We start from the raw sequence: 21,827 nt of genomic DNA on the forward strand, positions 1-21,827 counted from the left end.
GTGGCCTGGAGCTGGTCTGGGCGGAGATTTTGACCGTCGTGAGTTGTCAGAGTGAGATGTAAGCGATCAATAAGGTCGCGAGAATTTGGCTGCAGCTGCCGGGTCCAGCCAAACGCAATGACGTAACCGGTCTCCCGGTCAAGTAGTTGCCGGGCGGACCATGTCATGGGTATGGGTTTGACACTGTCTCTTCTCCTTTCTTTTCTGTCTGCTCACAGGTCATGGGGGAGTACACACAGCTGGAGCAGCTGCTTGCATGCTATACATCAAAAATGCTTTATAAGCTTTGCATGTCGGGTCCGAAAGGTAAGCTCGGGAGGCGGCCGGGCGAGAAAGGGAAGGTGCAATTACCACACGGGCGCACAGACACTTTCTCGTCCTTTCCCTGTCCTTTCATCCTCCCTCGTATAAAGTACACTGTCTTTCCCTCTGACTCCACCATACTGATTGGTAACCACTCACTCCATCCACACAGCCACGCCACGACTGTCTGGGCTGGCTGGAAAGATGTCACCAGTCGACGCGGCTTCAAGACTCCAATCCGCTCGCCCTTGTCGTGATCTGGCTTCAATACCCCGAATCACGTTTATCGTCAAGCGGCTACCATACTTTCTCTTGCTTGTCGACGCCCACGCTAGTGCTAGTCGCCCGTGCCTGTCCCGCTCGGATACCCCGGTATAGATCGGCTCAGGTACGGTCTCCTCCCTCGGGCATTCGGAGCAAAATCAAGCTAATTCTCAGATACCCCTTCAGCCACCTCGCCGTCGCTCCTTGGACATCCTGCTACGAGCTGCATTGCTTCGACAAGGCAGTCCCTGACCGTCGTCTGGCTACTCTCACCTCCCTGAACCGTAAGCCCGAATGTGGAGCTACGCAGGGGCCAGGCCACTAGCTGACCTACAGGCGACTTCACCACCAACATCATGTGGTCTCCCTCATCTACCTCACCCACTTCCCCCTGGTCCTCATTCTACCGTCGCCCCGTCAAATCCTCATTCCTCCCATTCGACCTCCCTCCCACTATCGCCGACGCGTTCGACCTACCCCTCTCCCCCGCGCATCCGCGGTATCATCAACACCGCTCCATCCCCTCCGCGCCTTCACCTACCATGCGGGTTGAGTCGGTTCGATATGTCGATCCGCTGGACCCGGTCCGGCCAATCGACAAGGAAGAGTCATTCTCTCCATTTGGGGAGCGTACCGGCGCTGTCGGAGGGATGGGGTTCGGGCTGAGGGCGTCATTTTCTGGGAAAGGCAAAATCAGGAAGGAGAAGGAAAAGAAGGAAAAGAGAGGCACGATGGTCCTTCCTATTCTGCCCCCTCCGCCTACTGCACCGGGGCACGGACACGCCTATAACACCTACAATCCCGCAGAGAGCGTCGAGACCCTCTCGGCGTACTCGCGGACACCCGAAAAGCCAAAAGTCCTCTCGAGGGTCAAGCCGCCCCGGATCGAAGAAGGCGATATGAGCCACTTCGGGTACGACACGCGGTCGAATCACAGGCCATCTATGGCTAGTATCAGCACCACCACTACCTCTCGTTCGGCCATCACTGCGCCGGCCGCGCCCTACCCTTCTTACTCTTCTACCCACTTTCCCCCGCGACAAGCCCATATACCGCCTCGGCCACCTCGCTCTCCCTCGGCAGATGAGCGCGCTATCGCCGCACTGGAGCAGCTGTCGCACCATCTCCTCGCGGAAAACAAGATACCTGGGTTCAGGCACCGGCCGTCCTATGAGAACGGAGATAAGAGGGGAGATGAGGACGACTATGAGCGGACGCGGGCCGCACCTCGGGCAAAGAAGGAGGCGAAGAGGGATACCAATGTGGGGATGGAAGGGTATGTGATGGTACCTCATCCTCGATCCACGGCGACATCAGGGACGGAGAAGAAGGGGAGGTCAGCTCTGGGTCAGTCTCGGAGTCAAGGGGAGGAGCAAGTTCGAAGGGGTCCGCCATATGTCAAGGCGTCCGAGATCAGGGAGAGGGAGCTACGCCAGGCGGAGGAGCGTGAGTGCGACGACCGGGAGAGGGCACGGGGTGGGGACCGGGCAGGTGAGGCGGAGCAGGAGCGATTGAAGCAGAAGGCCAGGGAAGCGAAGGAAGCGAAGGAGGCAAAAGGACGGGAGAAGGAGCGAGAGTCGAGTCAGAGCGCTTCAATGCGCGGCTGGCGTAAACTCCGCCCGACCTCATCAGGCGGGAAAACCAAGGATAAGGAAAGACCGATCAGCGACAACCCCGTAGCGGCCTTTGGAAGCGGGAGTCGGCGGACACTCGGTCGGAATGGGAGTTCAGGCGGTACAGCCAGCAATCCCCTACCGTACACGGCGGAATTACCGCCCGTTCCGTCGATCGTCTACTCGGCGGGCGGCAGAGACGGTGACAAGGACAGAGAAGGCAGACTGGGGCGTGGCACGTCAAGGATGAGAAGTATCTCCTCGAGTCGACATCTTTACTCCACCCCATCCGCCTCGGCTTTGGACCTCCACGTCGATCCCCAACCGGCGCAGTCGTCCCGCCCACCTATCCCGCCCCGAGCCCCTTCGCGCCCGTCCACGACCCGCCGCTCCTCCTCCCATAGCTTTGCAAGCGGGCTCACCGATATCGCCGGCGGAGTGTACGTTCCGTTGCTCCTCTCGCCAGGCGGACCGGGGGATCATGGGTTTGGCGAGGTCAAGGCGCAGGTGCCGAGGGGGGCGGTCAGGGATAGTATGGCCAGTAAGACGGGAACGGATGTCACACTGTAAGTCACAGAGTAAAGGGGACATTGAGCATAGCTGACAGCTCATTAGTACGAGCCCGCATAGGACGCCAGTGCACCTGACTACCCTCCCCTTACCTCCTATCCCTTCGCTCCCATCTCGCGCCCTCTCGCCCTCGCCTGTCCGACTTCATCGCTCGGACGGTCAGCCCACTCCGTCCGAATCCACACACCCAACCTCGACCGATACCGGACGCAAAAACTCGCTTCATATCCTCGGCGGCTCATCCAGGTTCCCCAAGCTCCGGATCAAGCGCTCTCCTCCTGCGCTCTCTTCCGCGGGTCTACCACCACCGGTCCATCCCGACCGCCCAGCAGCGGATACCTGGGCGGAAGACCCGATCGCCGAAGAGGGAATGCGACTCCTCGAGGAGGTCAGGAAACGCGAGAGGCTTGTCCCAAGGACCGAGCCCCGTCCGGACCGGCTCGCTAGTCATGCGCAGCATCCCGAAGCTGCCAGCTCGGGGAGCGAGGGGAAGAAGAGGAAGGAGAAGAGGAGGGAGGGGATGACGGCGTTATCGTTCTTGGAACTGGACGACTGGGCGGTACCGGTGATCAAGTCTGGAATGGAGCAGGAGAAGGAAAAGGAGAGGAAGGATTCTGGGTCGACTGGATCGTCCGAGCCTCCCCAGACTCAGCATAAAACACCGCCCTCCCGGCCGCGACCCATCCATCAAAGCGAGGAACCACATCCACAGAGCGATTCCCACTCGCCCTCAAGATCTGTCGGACGTGGCGATGGATCGCGGGGCCCAGCTGCGTTAGGGATGGGCGTGGCGCACATCATCCCTCCAGAGGAACGGAACCGGATCGGCCCGTCCGCCTTCTCTGCTGTCGGCGAAGCGCGAGATATCGGGGAGCGCGGTCCGAGGCGGGAATCGTGCTCTGACTTTGATGTCGGAAGCGAGGGGTCTATCGATATTGACCACATTATCTACCCCTCTCGGGCCCCAGCGAGGCAAGATGATAGTCCTACGGCGCTGGATCATCCGCTCCCCTCCCCAACTCGACCGGCTAGCACCGTCCGCTCCACGCGACCAGATACCGCTCCTACCCACTCCAGCGCCCCGAGACCATTCGGGACCGCCTCCGTCAACCGAGGTCGGCCCATCCCGCCACCATTTCCCAGTCTACACCTCCATATCCCGGCTTCGTCGTACTCGGCCGTACCCTCCACTGGACCACCCACGGCTCTGTCTCCCGCGCCTCGCTCTCGGAAGATGACGAGCAGGGCGGGATCGGCCACTGCGCAACTCGCTGGGTCTCGGACGGCGGACGAGCAGGCGAGATCGCCCAATGGGGCATTGTACGGTCTGGGCCTGGGTCTGGGAGCGGGACAAGGCGCGATGGAAGAGGGACAAGAGCAGGGGTTGAGGAGTTTGAGTATGGGCACGCTCGGTCTGGGGCTGGGCACGCCCCCTCCCCCGAGTGTGGTGAGGGGAAGATTGATCTCTAGCGGTCCTGCCAGGTCTAAGGATGGAGGGGGAACGAGCGGTCTCGTGTCGGCCGAAGTGTTGAAAGGTGCGGGCGGCGGTTTATCCGGCCACACAGACGTGTTCTCCGCCAATACTTCTTCTCCCATCTCGCCACTCAACAAACTTCATCCCCTCGCGGAGGCGCCGGGACTCGAAGAGGGAGAAGACGATGACGATGATGACGAAGGCGTCGAACCACTCTTCTCGCCTGTCAAATACGTCCATCCCGGTCCCGTTCCCGGAGACAGAATCAGCAAGCGGTTCTCGAGCGGCGAGTTTGGGGTCGGATCGTATCGTCCCTCGACCCAATATCGCGTCGAAGAAGACGGAAGAGAGCTGCGGAGTGGGGATGAGGACCGCGATGAGGGGATGGCTATGTCGGGTGAGGGTGGAACTATAGAGGGGGTTAGGGATTCGGCGATGCGGGATATGGGCTCCGAGACAGGGGTTGGGGCAAGGAGAGGCGAGGCTGATGAGGGGGCGGAGCCGTTGACGTATCCTAGGGCTTCGAGGGGTTGAGGATCATCGGGGCGTTGTGGTGGGGTTATTGTATGTCTATAGGTGATTTTCGGTTGGCTTCGAGACATACATTGTAGTCATATCATAGTTTGGATATTCATACAGCGAACTCTCAATCTAGCCTCTACAATTTCGTCCCCTCGACAAAGATGAACTGCCAAGAATGCGCCCTGACCACCCGCTTCTTGCCGGCCCACTCCTTCGCGCTGTACTTGGTGACTTGAGGCAAGATCCGCTCAGGGTCCTCGAACGTGTTCTGAGTTTCAGCTCAGGCCTTCATCACCCGTCTCCAGTACAGCGAGACTCACTTTGGCAGAGAGGTCATCCGACCACATCTCGTGCACCTCCACCCCTTCAACCTTCATATCGTCCACCCGAAGATCGAGCGTCCAGTCGGCCGTCGGGTGTCTGTTGAGGATGCTGAGCCGGATACTGATCTTCTTGGATTCGGGCGAGGAGTGGGCCATCGCGCAGGTGTCAATGTAGGACGGTGGGCAGATCTCCTGGATCCAAAGGGGGTATGTGACGCCGTTACTCCGTTGTCAGCTTGCGTCCTGTTGATATCTGCGAAAGGTGGGGGGTTAGGGCACTCACTAGACATCTGCGGTGGGCGGTAGGTGCAGGGTATGTCCACCCTTCATATTGCGCGAGAAGAGGCGGAGCCTGCAAGTCAGCTGACGAAGAAGGGCAGTACGAGGGACGTACGGGTAGTATATGACCTGCTTCAGGACGGCATCCGGGCGGGTCATAACAGGTGAGATCTGACCGTCAGCCATACACCTCGTCCCGACCATGACAACGTCTACTCACCACGTTGACAGTCTGCGCCAGACAAGCCAGACCCAAATCCTGATGATTTCTGACCAACAAGTTCAACCAAGCGACAAAGCCCAGCATGTCCGTAAAGTCGTAGGACTGCTCCAGACCCCCTGAACCGGGCGCCTTGACTTCATCCCACACGTTCCACTGCTGATCAGTAAGGCGTCTTGGCAGAGAGAGAGAGAAACAGTCTGGACGTACCTCGTCGAACGCCACCTTGATCGGCCGGGTCTCGACTCGCTGATGATTCTTCTCAATCTTGATCTTGTTGATCATGGCTTTGCAGAGCTGAATACTTCTGTCCGCCGCCTAGACTTTCAGCTTGTCTAGCACAAAGTCAGGGATCAAGCTGGACTCACAGCAGGCCCAAACACGTTATTCTCATACTCCAGCCCCCTGACCTCTTTCACCTTCTCCTGGCTGAGCGTAGAGTAAAAGTGGATCGAGTGCATGTCGACCGACCCAATCAAGGCCTTGAGCACGACCTCGTCCCACTCGTCATTTCCCTAGTGGTCAGCTTGGTATGGGGTTTAACTTACCTCTCGGCCACACGAGACGAGCTTGATAGTGGGATCAACGAGCCTCAAGCCATGCGCCCAGATCCTGGCCCTCTCGGCGTAGTCGGCCGCTTTGAGGTTGCCGACTTGCCATGGACCCCACACTACAATCAGCAAAGTCGAAGCTGCAGGGAACGAGCTCACTCTCATTGCCAAGACCCCAGTACTTGATGTTGTGGGGCTCATGTCGGCCTGTGTGCTTGCGCCTGAGATTCGCCCAGCTGGTCGTTAGCCAAGCCCGGGGCACAACTCACTGAGTGTCTCCGACCCCATTGCAGTATTCGAGCCAAGCGAGCGCCTCATTGAGAGTTCCAGTGCCCACTACCTGTCAGCCAAGAAAGCGTGCAGACGTACTATTCAGACAGATATACGGCTCGCACTCGGTCCTCCGGCAGTAGTCGATAAACTCGTTCGTCCCGAATCTGGATTAGCGCTACCTTACTAGTACTCACTTGTTCGACTCATCTGACAACCAAGCCAGCTCAATGCGCCTCGGCCGCTCATCCACCGGTCCGATTCCATCTTCCCAATGGTAGTTGGAGACAAAGTTCCCCGGCGAGTCAGCATGCTCACTGTACGCCGAGGAAGTAGCTCACCTCCCGGCCACCGCAGCATAGGCACCTCCAAATCCCCCTTCTTCCCAATCAGATCCACCACGTCCTTTCTCCACCCCAGCCTTCCCTTGCTCACTTCATCTCCGTGATCTGTCGTCTCCAGCAGCTTCGCCGGGGACGGATGTTTCGGACTGTCGACGATACCGCCGTAGATGCACCTCCCCACGTGCTCGAGGAAGCCCGAGTAGAGAAGCTCGGACACGGGCTCCGAGTTTAGATTGGCGAGGACCAAAGGGCTCACAGTCAGCCGCGACGAGGTAAGCGAGGACGGGTGAGAGGAAACCATGATGTATGATCTGTCCGAGTCGGTGTCAGTATCACGGGTCATCTAGTGAGTGTGGTGGACAAAGGATAAGGCGCGTCCTTTCGAGGCGTACAGGCGCATAATCAAGGGTATCCGCCGGACCATTAGCCACTAGCGCGCTTTATCGGCCGTCCTGCTGATCAGCTTGGCTGATGAAGGCAGCAGAGATCTAGGAAGATGGTGATGGTCATGTGGTGCGTGCCTGGATATCCGGCCCGGGCCCGCTAACAACGTAACCGGCCCGGATATACAGCATTCCTCGCTGGAAATCGTCCGTCTAAACCTCCGCCTGAAGGCATGCCATCGCTTCAGAGAGCTAAGATATAACAAGAAGATCATGGGAGCTCCTCATCTGTCCCTTGCCACCCCAATCCTTCCAATTTTCATCGAGAACTTCAAGTCTCCAAGATGGCGCTTCCGCCCAAAGTCTACAACTTTCTCTGTGCCTGCTTTGCTGCGTGAGCTGCTCACCTGAAAGTTGAGTGGTCTTATCGATGCTGACCGGCAGCAATGGCGCAGCCTTGTTCGGTTATGATCTCGCGGTAATCTCTTATGTCCTCATCGCCAAGGACTTCCTCCAGACGGTCGGTATGGGCACCGGTATCGGCTCGCCCGGATACAACGAGAACTTTATCGGTTTCATCGTGTCAAGTCTACTCCTTGGGTGAGTTGAGGCCATGTTTGAGCGGAGAGAGACGTGGGCTGATGGTTCAGTGCCTTTGTAGGCAGTATCCCCGCTTCGCTCATCGCCGACAAGTTCAGCCGACGGACAGCTAGTGAGTTTGCGGTGCTCAGTTCGAGTACCGGCTGACCAGTAGTCGTATGCTCTGGTCTGGTGTTCTTGCTCGGAGGCTCGCTCCAGGCTGGAGCCCAGAGTGCGGGTATGATGCTTGCTGGGCGATTCTTTGCTGGGTTCGCTATCGGGATGCTTGTAAGTTTGGCTTGAACCTGGAGGCATATACACTGCTGACTGTACAGGGTGTGCTCACTCCTCGTGCGTGTACTGACTACTGACAGCAAGTGATAAACGCTAACTCTGATAGTATATCAGTCCGAAATCGGTAAGCCACCCTCACCCTCTTTGAGTCTTATACTGACCCACAGCCCATCCGTCCAACCGCGGTCGCCTCGGTGCCACGTTCCAGCTCTTCATCGGTATCGGAGCCTTCGTCGCCGGGTGGATCGGGTACGGCTGCTCCGTCGCTCAGCCTGGAACCGCTTTGGAGTGGCGACTACCCGTGAGTTCTAGCTTGCGCCGACGCTGACACCCAGCTCGCCTTCCAGATGCTTCCCGCCGTTCCCCTCGTCTTCCTCACTTTCCTCCTCCCCGAGTCCCCTCGATGGCTCATGATTCAAGGCCGCGAGGAGGAGTCTCTTCAGACTCTCGGACGACTGCACGCCAGGGGCAACATCAACGACACATTCGTACAGGGCGAATTTGACCTCATGCGTCGCAAGGTTCTTGAGGAGGCGGCTTTGGATCAGTCTTGGGGTTTGGTGAGTACTTTCTTATGCTCGAATTCTACCCCAGATCGCCCCTGCCGCGTCTGTGACTCCCTCTGCTGGATCATACTCGCGGTGGCGTGAAAATGGACGGCGTACATAGGCCGAAATCTTCGCTGACGGGTCAGATTTTCTCCGATCGGACCAATCTTCGCAAGGTTATCTATGGGATTATCCTCCAGTTCTCCGTGCAGATGACAGGTGTATCAGCGATCCAGTACTATGCGGGGTAAGCTACGCTTTCCAGGGCTCTCTTGATCGTTTTGGAAGGACAAAAACTCGAAATATGGTCGATATCGAGGGTGGCAAACTCCACATTCCTCATGTTTCGCATCCCTCCTCCTCAACTTCAATTTTTGGGCTATGTAGCTGACACAACAGACAAATATACCAGTCGGTCGGCTTCGAGAAGGACGCTCTCCTCATTAACTCCATCAACAATGTCATCGGGCTCCTTGGACAAGTGGTATGCGTCATGTTCCTCGACCGTATCGGCCGCAGGCCGCCACTCATTTGGGGGAACATCATCGCCTCCGTTTGCTTCGCTATCTGCACGTAAGTACCCACTCTCTATTCCTCAGATCTGTGCTGATCCGGCAGCGGCCTCGCCAAGCAGTTCTACGATGAAGTCGGAACCAAGGGCCAGGGAATCGCTTTCGTCGCTTTCATCTACATCTACAATTTCTTCTTCTCGTCTTGTATCGGTCCCCTGTCTTGGGTGTAGTGAGTCGTCTCATCTTTTGTCCCGGTACGCAGCTAATTTCAGTCCCGTGGAGATCATGAACACTGCCATCCGCGCCAAGGCTACCGCGCTCACCACCATGGCTGCTTGGCTCGCCAACTTCATGATCGGTCAGATCTCCCCCATCGCCTTTGCCAATATTGGTAAGCTGCCCTTCTCGGATGGCAGAGCAGAGCTGATCTTTCAGGCTGGAAATACTACCTCGTCTTCACCGTCTGCGGTGCTACCAACGCCCTTACCTTCTGGCTCCTCTTCCCCGAGACCAAAGGCCGCACTCTCGAGGACATGGACTCCTACTTCCGCAACCACCCCTGGATCGTTCCCGGCGCCAACGTCGAAGCCGTGGACGGTCGGACGAGGGAGAAGGAGCTGGCTGACAGTAAGTCTCACGCGGTCGGCTTTGCGGCAACATACGCTGATCCATCAGACGCGGTCGAGAAGGACGCGGGTGAGAAGCCGCACGAGAACAGACTCGAATCGGTCTGAGGTGAGGTAGCGCTGAGCTCTGGGTAGGTGGGATTTGTAAGGGTCACCGGTCATTGGTCAGTCAGGTTAGAAATAAGTAGGAGGGTTTTTGCGTATCAGAGGGGATGCAAAGTGTACTACTATCTTGTGCTTGTCGAACAGACCACGATTTGACCGGCCACCAGCACAAGGTATTTGATGGTACGGCGAGGGAACCAGGCGCGAAGCACACAGCTCTGTAGGTGTCGACGTCCAGCCCCCATCGCGCGTGGTCACCCTAGACAGATCGGAAGGCACTGCCGGGCTTTTCCAAGTAGCTGGCTACATGTTTCTGACGCTGCATCCGAAGCGTGCCGCGAGTCTGAGCTTGATGTCCTGTATCACCTCGCATACACCCTACAGAAATTCTCGAAAACGCAAAGAGATGCACGGACCTGCAGGTGCCGGCGGCAGTGGGCGGTATGCCGTGATTCACGGAGGAATACTCTCGGCGCCGAGCCCGGGAGCTTCTTTGACGTCAGGAATGACGTCGTTCTTCGGCCCTGACTGAAAATGTGTGACCGCGGGAGAGCCGAAAGCGTCTTCTCGGCGCTTTCTCTTCAGTCTCGAACAAGTCAATAAGAGAAGGGTCACGCGCAGCAAGGAGCGGGACCCCAGGCGACGTACTATACAAAGCTTCCCCTCTCTAACGCCCACTCGAGCTAGACTCAGCTGACCTCGGACGACTTGTAACCCCGTGCCGCAAGCCTGCTCGAAGCTTCCGCGTCCCATCTTATAAGCTGGACCCCAGTGCCCCACCCCATCCCTCTCCAAATCTCCAAATTCTCCTTTGCCCCTCATCTCACTTCCACACACCATCTATACTAATCCACGCCGACCTCGAAAGATCGGCCACTACATACCCGCTTAGGGCTACTCACCTACACACGCAAAGAAGAACAGAATGGGCGGCGGCGGTGGCGGTGGAGGAGGCTTCGACGATGCCCTCCTTGCCAACTCCCAAGAGGCTGGATTCAGCGGGTTGATGAAGAACAAGAAGTCTCTGGGCTTGGCGATGTTTGTAAGTGTCCACTCGAACCATGATGGACAATCACTGACTCTGCAGGCCTCGCGTGTGTACCCAGTTTTCGATGAGGCTGGTGCTGTATGGTACTGATATTATAGTCGGTGGTGTTCTGTACGGATACAATCAGGGTGTGTTCTCGAGTGTACAGGTTATGCAGCGTTTCTTGTACCGTTTCCCAGCGATGGTAAGTCTCGCCTTTCACACAGCCGCTAGATCCAGCTGATTCTGTAGGGTGCAGAAGATGGGACTACCCGTGGTCTTGTGACCGCTATTCTCGGTGAGCTCTTTTGTCCTGGGATGATATGCCGCTCTAACGAGCAGAACTTGGTGCTTTCGTCGGATCCCTCATGGCCGGGCCCCTGGCCGACGTTTACTCGCGCAAAGTAAGCATTTCCGCAACGACAGCTTTGATGCGCACGCTGACGTGATAGTACTCGATCGCTGGATGGTGCGTTGTCTTCATGATGGGTACAGCCCTACAGACTGGCGCTAGCAACCTTGACTGTATCTGGGGTGAGTCACAGCGTCGCACCGGGATAGGTGTGAATACATCTGACGGCACAGCTGGTCGGTGGTTCGCCGGTATGGGTGTGGGCGCTCTCTCCATGTTGGTCCCCATGTACAACGCCGAGCTTGCTCCACCTGGTATCCGAGGCTCGCTGGTTGCCCTTCAGCAGTGGGCCATCACGTTCGGTATCTTGATTTCCTACTGGATCGGCTACGGCACCAATTGTACGCTCACATTCATTTCAACTGTACCTGGCAATCCATAGCTGATGATCAGTCATCGGCGGTACTCAATTTGACGCTGCCACGATGACAGGCCAATCGGAGGCAGCGTGGCGTCTCCCGCTTGCTCTGCAGCTTGTGCCAGCGGTTGTTCTCTGTGCGGGAACTTGGTTCCTGCCGTTCTCTCCCCGTTGGCTGATGCTCAAGGGTAAGCGCGGACGGGCACTTGACCCACGGCAGAGATTGTAGCTGACGTACAGGTCGCGAGGAAGAATCTCTCGTCGGTCTCGCGAAACTACGGAGTAAGCCCGAAAATGATCCAGCGGTCCAATACGAATTCCGCGCATTGCAGGCGGAGCGCTTAGTGGAGAGAGAGGCGGCCAAGGAGCGGTACGGTACCGAGGAAGTCAACTTCCACGTCAGTTTGATGGAGTACAAGCGCCTCTTGACCACCCGCTCGCTTTTACACCGGTTGATGATCGGTGCGGGTGCCCAGGCTCTGCAACAGTGGACAGGGTGAGTCTTAGGCACTCCTTCAGACAGAGTATACGTGCTGATTGCCAGTATCAACGCCATCATTTACTACGCTCCTACTGTTTTCGAGCAGGTCGGTCTGTCCGGTGGATCCATCCCCCTCCTCGCAACCGGTATCGTCGGTGTTGTCAACTTTATCTTCACCATCCCAGCCGTGCTATTCGTCGACAACCTGCCCAGACGCTGGATCCTGGTGGGTCCTCCTCACAACGTCTCAAAGGCCAAGCTGATCAGGTAGATGTGGGGAGAGGGAAACATGGCGATCTCACATGCAGTATTGGCGGCAGTGATTGCTGTCTATGGTGGAAACCCGGGAGAGCAGTTCCGCAACAAAGCGGCCGGCAACGTGAGTCTCTTCTCACATGACGAATACATGCAGCATGGCGAGCAAAGAGCAACGGAGCTGACTTTGACAGGGAGCTGTATTCATGATCTATTGGTACATCGGTGAGAACATTCTACCGAGTTCCCTTCGGCCGCTCTGCTGACCCATAGCCAACTTTGCCGTCACTTGGGGTCCTTTGGCCTGGGTCGTCTCTGCCGAAGTCTTCCCGCTTGACATGCGCGCCAAGGGGATGTCTATCTCATCCGCCATCAAGTGAGTCCGAGCCCAATCTGACCTCCTTGATCCTCTCTCTTCAACACAACGCTGACCCTTTTAGTTGGATCATGAACTTCACCGTCGCCCTCACTACCCCGGTCATGTTCCGCACCGTCGGTGTTCGTGGCTACGGTACCTACCTCGTCTTCATGGCTTTCTGTATCATCGGATTCCTCTACGCCTGGCTCCTCCTCCCCGAGCTCAAGGGGAAGTCACTCGAAGAAGTCGACGCTATCTTCAAGGACACAAGCGGCGCCGAGGACGCCGCGAGGAGGGAGCGTATCGCCAAGCAGATCGGGCTCGACAAGGTCGCACAGGAGGTCAAGCACGAGGAGCACGGTGCGGGTGGCGGAAAGCGGTTTGGGAACGCTGAGAAGGAGGAGAGGCGATAAGTCTGACGTCCGAAGCGGGATTGAGCCAGGAGGATGAGGCATGGAGTGAGGCGGCTGAGAAGGGGTGTCTGGAGGCCGAGAAGGTAGAAGTGATTTTGAGATTCGTCTCCACACACTGTATCGAGCATCCCGCATGGCTCGCTTTCCCCATAATACGTTTCCTTCGTCTATCAACTAGTTCGGTCTCATGCATTCTCTCTTGTGGCTATCATGTCAGGGGGCTTATCTGGCGCTTCTTCGGACCGCCACTGCGCATGCGCAGTGGACCGTCAGAGCTGAGAGAAGGCTCAAAGATAAGCCCTTCGGAGAACTCCGACGAGCCGATATCGGGAACCCGATCCGCTTTCGGGTCAACATCCCTAGACAGCCCAACTCCCCTTCCTCTCTCTCAAGCATTATAAGCTGGGTGACAGGATGGGCCTCAGCCATTCCCGCCTCACTGTAGCTCATCTTCTTCCGTCCAGCGCGCAACACTAAACGCATCATGTCGTCTACTCTCGCACCCGCCACCCTCTCTCCCAACAACCCCATCACCCCCTCCTCGGTCCCGACCACACTCGCCAAGCTCGGCCTCACATGCCCCGAGAAGGATCTGGAGGGGTACACTTCCCTCCTCACGGGGCTATGGGAAGTCTGGAACAAGGTCGACCAGATGGAAGACTATGTCCCGACAGTCGATGAGAAGCGGTTCCCGCGGACGGATATCAAGGGTCCCGAGGAGGTGGATAATGAGTTTGGGGCGTGGGCCTGGAAGTGCCGGATCGAAGATAAGGAACAGAAGGGTGGTCTGCTTACGGGCAAGACCATCTGCTTGAAGGTCAGTCTGATCATGAAGGATATAGGTCGAAGCTGATGAGGCAGGACAATGTAGCGGTCAAGGGCGTGCCATGCCTCCTCGGTACAGACATCTTTACGGGCTGGACACCGAACACCGACGCTACCCTCGTGACTCGCATCCTCGAACAAGGCGGTATCGTCACCGGCAAAGCGGTCTGCGAGAATCTCAGTCTTTGGGGCGTATCATGCTCTGCTGCATCGGGTACGAGCCTTTGCTTTTGCCATCTCATCCCCCGGCTTTTGGACTGTTACCTCAAACTCAGCTCGATGTGCCCTAATGATGTTTCGACTCCTGCTGACGCCCAGGTCCCATGTCCAACCCCCACGCAGAGGGCTTCTCCGCTGGCGGCTCGTCATCCGGTACCGCCGTCCTCGTTGCCCGTGGTCTCGTCGATCTCGGTATTGGCGGTGACCAGGGCGGGTCGATCCGTCTCCCCTCCGCGCTGAGCGGTATTGTCGGACTGAAGCCTACCACCGGACTCGTTCCTTACACCGGTATTGCGAGCTTGGAGCCGGTCATTGACTCTGCTGGACCTATGACCAAGGTGAGTCTAAGCCCCCGCCTTCGGAGGTCGCGGTACTGCCCTTTCCTCGCTATACTTGGTCTCCCCTCTTCCCTCTGGTCTACAGCTTGACCTAGACATATAACTGACAAGTAGACTGTCCTCGACAATGCCCTCCTCCTCCAAGCCATAGCCGGCGCAGACGGGATTGACGACCGTCAGCTCGCCGGCTGCCCCTTCCCTGACCAAGTTCCCGACTACCCCAAGCTCGCCACGGCAGGCGTCAAAGGCCTCAAGATCGGGATCATGACCGAGGGGTTCGAGACGTCGATGGCGGATCCGAGGGTCTCGGCTTTGGTGCGCAAGGCGGCGGAAGAGTGGAAGGCTCTCGGGGCGGAGGTGGGTGAGGTCAGCGTGGGGATGCACAAGCTGGCGCCAGAGATTTGGGCTGTGAGTCTCGCGTCTAAGCTTGACGGCAATCAAGCTGGAGTTGAGCTCAAGCTGATCCACAGGTCGGCGGTCGCCTCTCTGCAACTACCTCTCTCCTCGGCCAGAACTGCGGTCGCCGTCAGCTCTGCATGAACGATCTTACGGAGAAGATGCTGCCCATTACCCAAGAGAAGTTTGACAAGATGTTTGCGAGCGGGGCAAACACACTCATCAACGGTGTCTGGGGCTGGGAGAACTTGCCTCCTACTGTGAGTTGCTTCTTTTCCTGCTGCAGTACCCATACCCCTTCCTCTCGAATATCCTGGTGGGTCTGATTACTGACCTCCAGCTTATGGGCAAAGCCACCAACCTCATCCGCAAGCTCCGCGACTCCTACTACTCCGCCCTGGATGAATACGACCTCCTCGTCATGCCCACTGTCCCTTTCCTCGCCCCTAAGCTCCTGGACGACGTCAAGAACGCTAGCGTTACCGATCTCATGATCAACTCGGCTGGCGTATCGCTAAACACCAGCGCTTTCAACATCGTAAGTCCCCTCTATGCCAGCTGTTCATCTCCAGTATTAAAGTATCCAGCTGACATACAGACCGGTCTCCCCGCGCTTTCTCTGCCTGTTGGCCGTCTCCCTCACTTGCTCGACGAGTCCGCCATTCTACCGGTCGGTGTCCAGATCGTCGGCAAATTCTACGACGAGCCGAAGATCTACGCGGCGGCATATGCCTGGGAACAGGCTCATGACTGGACCACATATGCCTAGGGCATAGAGGTTCATGATCTAGCTGGGAATTGGCGAGCGTAGCATCTTGATCCGCGAGGCATGCGATGATAATAGGTAGAAGTAGATGAGCAATATTGATGTATCTCTGAGAGTAGGTTGGAACCTGGGTTGGAAGCTACTCGACTCCCAGTCAGACGTCCAAAAGCATCCAAGCCAGGGAAGGACAGACTCTGGCTTGTTGCGGACGCGAACATGCCCCTCTTACACACCCTGCGACACTGTAGGCAAGATGTCTCACTTCCGAAACCAACATGCGACCGCCGCCACACTGCTGCCACACTGCCACTCGGTATAAGGGTTTCGCCGAGATTCAGCCGGGACAGCACCGCATTCCTCGTCATCTGTCATCCTTCTGCGCCCCTCAATCTGCATCTTACCGCCTTGCCCACCAACGCGGTCCGCACATTGGTCGTCACCCGCAATGTCCACTTCTCCGACCTCAATGACGACTTCCCCCTCCTTCACAGCATCACTGTTTATCTGGACCAAGCGGTCTATCATGAGCTCCCAATCGACCCGTCCACTGCGGTCACCCCGCAACCGGATCAAGTCACTTTCTACATCTCCACACTCGTCCACGGAGATAACGTACTCTACTGTTATCACCGCTCAGCTCCTGGGTCCAGCATCAAGCCCGGAGCTGCCCGAGCGGGATCACCGGTCAAGTCCCGCCTGTTGTCAAAGGCAGAAGGCGTTCGGTGGCATGATTGCGTCGACCGTGACGGGACCAAGGTCCCGCTGGAGGTCATCGCGGAGATGCTGCGGGCAGCTGGGGTGGGGGCGGAAGAGTGGGAACGGCGAGGCGTCGAGGTGGGAGACGACGCATGGGCGGTGTATGAGGGTTGGCGTCGCAAGTTATAGGGAGGTGGAATAGTGCGTACCAGTGAGTCTGCCGGGACTACTCGTGACTTCGTTGGTTATGACCAAAGCCCAATCACGCGTGCCTAGCTGATTGCCAGTCGAGCAAATCTACCATGACCGAACCGAGGTCTGCCCGCCTGACGCATAATGTCCCGAGTCGCGGATCGCCCTTCCCATGGATGCTGGCGGGTGGGTTGGGCGAGGGTTGAAGGTGAGACATGTGGCGTAGGCAGTGTTGGCGGACTGGAAGACGGCGGTATTGGTTCTGATGTTAGCGGGGATGGGAGGGGGTGAGGAACAATACTGGGAAAGAGGGATCTCAGCTGTAAGTGTCGTTTTAGTGGCAAGCTTCAACTCTGGTCTTCTGGGGTGAGAAGCTGACTCTCCTAGTCATACCCTGTGCGCCGCGTATGTGTATCCCTTCTCGGTGTGGGTGCGGCAGCGGGGCGAGGGCGAGGGAAGACTGGGTCCGCGGCAGGCTTATGATGGGGGAGGTACCTCGATCCCGGTTTTGTATGCGTCGTAATTCTCAGAGATGAGATGGAGTTGCCAGTCACTATCTTACCGGCTCAGTTGAATGCAAGGCTTAGGAGTGGATCTCAGCTGGGTCCAGGACATCCTTTGGCTAAGTCTAGTGCCGAGGAGTATCGGCTACCCGAAGAACTGGTCCACCATCTCAGTGACTATCTCGATAAGTCCTCTCTTATCAGATTCGGCTCTACCTGCCGCCAGTTCACTCCTCAACTGGACCATCGGCTCTGGGTAGACCTCAATCTCTACCTCCCACCGCGCTACGGAGACGTCCCGGCCGTGCGCGTGCCTATCGAGGCGGATGGTCCGCTAGGGCAGCTTTCCAAGGCGGCCAAGGAGATCAGCTACACCCGCGAGGCGACCCTCACGCACCTCATCGGGAAGCGGATAGCGAAGGGGAGGAGCAGGGATTGGGCGAACGTGAAGACGCTCAGGATACAGCCAGAGCGTGGCTCGGCTCAGGCGTTGGTCCAGGTGCTGGGGCTCGTGCAGGGAAATCTGGAGATGTTGGAGATCCTGGGCTTGGGGAGTCGTTTCCCTACCGACGCACCGTACATCCTCAAGCGCGGTACGCTGCAAGAGAAGATGATCGGTAGTCATCTCAGCTTCACCCGCATCACACACGTTGTCATCCGGCCCGGGGCGGTCTGGTCCGGCGACATCTGTCTGCGCTTGTGCGAAGCAGCGCCCGCGCTCATCGCGCTCAATGTCGAGCTCGGATGTCACGGCATGTCGCCGGGGATATCTACGACCGGAACGCAATTCCCACCCACCATGATGACTCGGATCGAACGGCTACGGTTTAGCCTCTGCGGATCAGACGGCTCCGAGGACCCAGAAGCTGTCCGCGTCGTCAGGGAGATCGTCCGAGTCAGCCCGGACCTTCGTCAGGTCATCCTTCCCTTCCGGGGGTATCAGAAGCAGGCAAATGAGGGTCTGCTTGAGGCTCTCGCCGACCACGAGTCGTTGCAGGAACTGTATTGGCCAGTCGAAGCCAATGCTTTCTGGCGTGCCTCGGGGGAACTGCTCTTTGACGATAGCTTCCCCAGCCTTCTCCGTTGCTGCCTGGGGCCAAGCACTAACCCAAGCTGGGAATATCTGGCAAGTGGCGTCATAGTGATAATCTCGCTCACAGCTGATCTTTCAGTTCGACCGCCAAATCCTATGCCCAGATGTGCAAGAATTGTACTACGACTACTCGTCCATCAACACTCCGGCCAAGCCCATTGCCACTGGCGAGGACCAGGCGACTGCAGAAGACCTTCTTTGAGGATTGGCCTGTACATTGTTGGACGGCGACCTAGCCATAACACATACGCTACGTCAACCTGTCGAGCTAGGCGACCACGATCTCTTTGAACGGTTGGACGGGGTCGAAGGCTCAGGCGACCTCACCGGTACCGTATGGTCCTACGATCGCGGCGATCGCGGCGACGACCAGGACGAGCTGCTGCACGTCCGACTGCTCACCGACTTCGTCGAGACCGCGGACGTTCTCTGGCCGGTCGACCCGGCTCAACTTTCGCTCGGAGATCACGTTTTCGGATACGCTCAAGTGCACGTCGGCGGAGTAAATACCAGGGCAAAGATCTACAGGGAATCTCCCAACCAGATCTGGCATCACTATACTCTGTACAAATCATCGAATGTGCCTCTGGACATCATTGAGGAGATGCGGATCGTGCAGGGGATGAGCAGAGATGAATGGGAGCATCGGTATGTGGATGTTGGAGAGGAGGCGTGGGCGGTTCTGGACAAGTGGTATCAGCGGTACTTGATGGATGCGCAGACCTGAGTGAGTGCTTGTTTCGTTCTCTTCGGGCGCGAGGCTGATTTTTGCAGTCGCACAAGCGATCTCGATGATGTGGCGATGTGGTGTCGGACATGTCGCTCGGCATGGAGCGAGGAACGGTCGCAAGGATGATGGATGAGGGGCATAGACGGAGCTAAGCGGAGAGGATGAGAGCAGGCTGGAGGGCGTTGGCGGACTGCGGGGATCTCCGGACCGTGGATGTCTTGATATTGCAGGCGTTATGAACGCTGCGAAGACAAGGTGAGCAGTCTTCTCGTTCTCCAGCGAGCGTTCTCGCTGACAAATCAGAACCGCATACCAGAAGTCTAAGACCCTCGGCTGAGCGCTGAAGAAGCTATATCCCCAACGACGCGCTGCGGAAGAGCGGGCGCCGAGTAGCTAGAGGCCCAAGACCAAGAGGTCGAGGTGAGCCGATCTACCATCTACTGCACAAGTGGTGATCGCTGACTGATAGATAATGGATGAGGTCTCAGACGCTGTCGCATGGCTACATGCGGAGACAGCTACATCAGCTTTCTCACTTTGGAATCGTCCCTCGTCTCCGCTTGTTTTGTAAGGTGCATGTACTGGTCGGACGGTTCTGATCAGATGAGGAGTGGAGTATAAGCAGAGCTATGCGGTCTTTGTGGAACTGCTTTCATACCGCGGGACCGCCCTGGCATCCCAATGGGTCAGCCGGATACGCGCGGAGCCCGAATTTGAATGGGTCGAGTTGCGCGCCAACTCCGCATTCCTCAATCGACTTTCTTTCTACATTCACTCCAGAGCTCCAGAACTCGTATAGGACAATATAATCCGGTACCCAGAGCGCCATCTACAGCTGGTAGATACTCAAGAGCTCACTCGCGTCGAACCTGCATTCTTTTCGGTTTAGTTAGTTCAGAACCGAGGCAAGTTTATCCTCATTTCGATCCGATACCTTCCCAGCTGACCCTGCAGATGAGCTCGATTATACCGCCTCCAATCCCCGCCTCCCGGCCCACAACCACCCTCTCATCTCTCCCTCGCGAACTACTCGTCCTCGTATCCTCCTCCCTGGACCAGACGAGTCTCGTCGAGCTATCACGGGTCAGTCGCGCGACCACCTTCTTGGCGGACGAGCGGCTCTGGCGCACGCTGTACCTGCGCTTGCCTGATCACTACGGGGAGCAACCCTTGGTGCAGCCCTACCCGGACCTTTGTACGGAGGACAGCGACAGGGGCAAATCATACCAGGAGTGGGAAGCCCAAGAAGAGCGGGCAGCGGAGGAGCGCATCCGGGATGCTCTGCGGGAGCGGACGAATCAAATCATCATCAGCGCGGACAAGCGGAAGTTGTCTCTCGTCCGGTCTATCGTCTTCAATCCCCGACCAGGCGCGGTTCGGGCGGCGCTCACCCTGCTAGATCTGGCGTCGGCGCATCTCGAAAGCCTGGAAGTCATCGGTCCGGTGGACGTTTGGCAGTACAAGCGGGACTGCCCTTTAAGCTATGAGACCCTTGACTTCAATCTCCCTCGGTCTCACCTCCGCTTCCCAGCGCTCACCCACGTCCGGATCGGACCCGATACCACCTGTTCGGGTGGCATCTACGTCTCGATATGCGCCCTAGCACCCAACCTCCATACCCTCGACATCGAATGTCAACGGATCCGCATCGGTGATCGCTGCACACAGACTCCCTTATCCCCCATACGCCCAAAACGGACCAGGATCCGGCGTCTACGTATGAACTGGCATCTCGATGATGTCCCGGACGGCCAGCTTCAAGAGGCGTTCATCCTCATCGTTGGATCCAGTCCGGATCTTCGCCAGCTCAGCGTGAGCTGTGATGACAGTGCGATCCGAGATGTTATACAGGCAATCGGTCGGCTGGAAAAGCTGGAGGATCTGCATTGGACATGTCCTCACACTTTTTGGGAAGAGGTCCAGGACCTGGGCGGTGAGGGATTTACTGGTCTGAAGCGGCTAGTGCTATGCACTTGGAATGATCTGGAAATAGTGAGCGGACAAGAAGCTGTGTCTGCTTGGCAAAGCAAGTCCACTGACGATCGCAGTTCCGCAATCTTCCCACCATTCCCGGCCTCGAAAAGATATATTACGACCCACGCTATACGCTGAACCCACGTCCAGCTGGGTCGCGACGGTCGGTTGATCACGAGACGGACGTGCAGCCCATGAACGACCAGTTCGCGGATATGCTCGTCCACACCCCTGCCCTGCAACTTATCATCCCTCTCGCATCGCGTGACTATGACCGAGGCCTCGGTGTCTTCGACGAGATCGACACCATCAATCCTGCCGGCGAGTCTTCGGGCGTTATCTCGTCCTATCATCACGGAGACGAGGTCCTCCTTCACGCTTGCCTTCTCATGAGCTACGTCGAGGTACTGGACGCTCGTTGCCCTATCGAGAACGTGTCGAGTTCTTCCGTCGGCGAGCTCGTCCACTATCGTACCCGAGACGGAGGAGAGCGGGTAAAGGTGTATTATCGGCAAAAGGAGGATGTGTGGCAGGATTTCGTGCACTATGAAGGCGAATGGATACCGCTCCATACTCTGGAGGAGATGCGGATGGTCGAGGTTTTATCGGAGCGGGAGTGGAATAGGAGGGGGGTGATTGTCGGAGACAAGGCGTGGAAGATCTTGCGAGATTGTTGGAAAGACTACTGGGGGGAGGAAGAGGACGAGGAAACGGACTCATCGGAATCCGACTAATGACGAGGGCAGAAGTGGTGCAGGGGACAAGCTCTGGGATGAATGCCGCGAGACAGGACGCCTATGTATACTCTACCAGACCTAGATTGGACGACGGGCACTCTGCGCCCAGCTCATCACTTGAATGGCCGAGCAAGTCAAGTCCACCTCTCATCCGGATCGCGTCGCATTCCTTGCTCTTGCTCTTTCTCAATCTTGCTTTCACAGTCACCACTTACCGTCACTGCATAGACAGATCCTCATACCACATTCTCTCGCTTCTGAAGTAGGCACGCTC

General features: G+C 57.3%; 7 protein-coding genes across 7 annotated transcripts; 6 read left to right on the forward strand and 1 right to left on the reverse strand.

The window, feature by feature from the left end:
* Positions 1–507: 507 nt before the first annotated feature.
* On the forward strand, positions 508–4,758 carry MKK02DRAFT_39068 (uncharacterized protein; the record flags this gene model as incomplete). Its single annotated transcript, XM_053090421.1, has 4 exons — positions 508–650; positions 742–851; positions 904–2,746; positions 2,811–4,758. The coding sequence occupies 4 exons, from the start codon at positions 508–510 to the stop codon at positions 4,756–4,758; spliced, it is 4,044 nt and encodes a 1,347-aa protein (XP_052943152.1).
* Positions 4,759–4,882: 124 nt separating this feature from the next.
* Positions 4,883–7,034, reverse strand: MKK02DRAFT_18375 (glycoside hydrolase superfamily; the record flags this gene model as incomplete). The annotated part of the gene is made up of 13 exons (XM_053085935.1): positions 4,883–5,014; positions 5,067–5,292; positions 5,353–5,421; positions 5,464–5,519; positions 5,569–5,724; positions 5,779–5,886; positions 5,937–6,083; positions 6,117–6,238; positions 6,279–6,355; positions 6,389–6,455; positions 6,489–6,556; positions 6,587–6,706; positions 6,742–7,034. The coding sequence occupies 13 exons, from the start codon at positions 7,032–7,034 to the stop codon at positions 4,883–4,885; spliced, it is 1,641 nt and encodes a 546-aa protein (XP_052943153.1).
* A 426-nt stretch (positions 7,035–7,460) lies between these two features.
* On the forward strand, positions 7,461–9,783 carry MKK02DRAFT_39070 (general substrate transporter; the record flags this gene model as incomplete). The annotated part of the gene is made up of 14 exons (XM_053090422.1): positions 7,461–7,510; positions 7,561–7,716; positions 7,767–7,828; positions 7,871–7,983; positions 8,031–8,046; positions 8,096–8,113; positions 8,157–8,290; positions 8,325–8,549; positions 8,684–8,784; positions 8,937–9,110; positions 9,156–9,278; positions 9,322–9,440; positions 9,485–9,676; positions 9,725–9,783. The coding sequence occupies 14 exons, from the start codon at positions 7,461–7,463 to the stop codon at positions 9,781–9,783; spliced, it is 1,542 nt and encodes a 513-aa protein (XP_052943154.1).
* A 922-nt stretch (positions 9,784–10,705) lies between these two features.
* On the forward strand, positions 10,706–13,084 carry MKK02DRAFT_39071 (putative galactose transporter; the record flags this gene model as incomplete). The annotated part of the gene is made up of 14 exons (XM_053090423.1): positions 10,706–10,822; positions 10,868–10,874; positions 10,927–11,012; positions 11,060–11,105; positions 11,150–11,211; positions 11,260–11,341; positions 11,393–11,560; positions 11,613–11,765; positions 11,818–12,073; positions 12,122–12,284; positions 12,330–12,437; positions 12,508–12,538; positions 12,587–12,689; positions 12,754–13,084. The coding sequence occupies 14 exons, from the start codon at positions 10,706–10,708 to the stop codon at positions 13,082–13,084; spliced, it is 1,713 nt and encodes a 570-aa protein (XP_052943155.1).
* Positions 13,085–13,568: 484 nt separating this feature from the next.
* MKK02DRAFT_18349 (amidase signature domain-containing protein) lies at positions 13,569–15,631 on the forward strand (the record flags this gene model as incomplete). Its single annotated transcript, XM_053085930.1, has 7 exons — positions 13,569–13,901; positions 13,946–14,123; positions 14,228–14,466; positions 14,581–14,874; positions 14,937–15,122; positions 15,203–15,400; positions 15,461–15,631. 7 exons carry the CDS (start codon positions 13,569–13,571, stop codon positions 15,629–15,631), a joined length of 1,599 nt encoding a protein of 532 aa, XP_052943156.1.
* Positions 15,632–15,844: 213 nt separating this feature from the next.
* MKK02DRAFT_39073 (uncharacterized protein) lies at positions 15,845–18,839 on the forward strand (the record flags this gene model as incomplete). Its single annotated transcript, XM_053090424.1, has 7 exons — positions 15,845–16,493; positions 16,612–16,640; positions 16,789–16,838; positions 16,904–17,026; positions 17,149–18,021; positions 18,192–18,331; positions 18,385–18,839. 7 exons carry the CDS (start codon positions 15,845–15,847, stop codon positions 18,837–18,839), a joined length of 2,319 nt encoding a protein of 772 aa, XP_052943157.1.
* Positions 18,840–19,796: 957 nt separating this feature from the next.
* On the forward strand, positions 19,797–21,550 carry MKK02DRAFT_39074 (uncharacterized protein; the record flags this gene model as incomplete). The annotated part of the gene is made up of 3 exons (XM_053090425.1): positions 19,797–20,654; positions 20,694–20,834; positions 20,891–21,550. The coding sequence occupies 3 exons, from the start codon at positions 19,797–19,799 to the stop codon at positions 21,548–21,550; spliced, it is 1,659 nt and encodes a 552-aa protein (XP_052943158.1).
* Positions 21,551–21,827: the final 277 nt, after the last annotated feature.

Source organism: Dioszegia hungarica, assembly GCF_025882075.1.
Source record: "Dioszegia hungarica strain PDD-24b-2 chromosome Unknown MKK02contig_18, whole genome shotgun sequence".
Classification (NCBI taxonomy): domain Eukaryota; kingdom Fungi; phylum Basidiomycota; class Tremellomycetes; order Tremellales; family Bulleribasidiaceae; genus Dioszegia; species Dioszegia hungarica.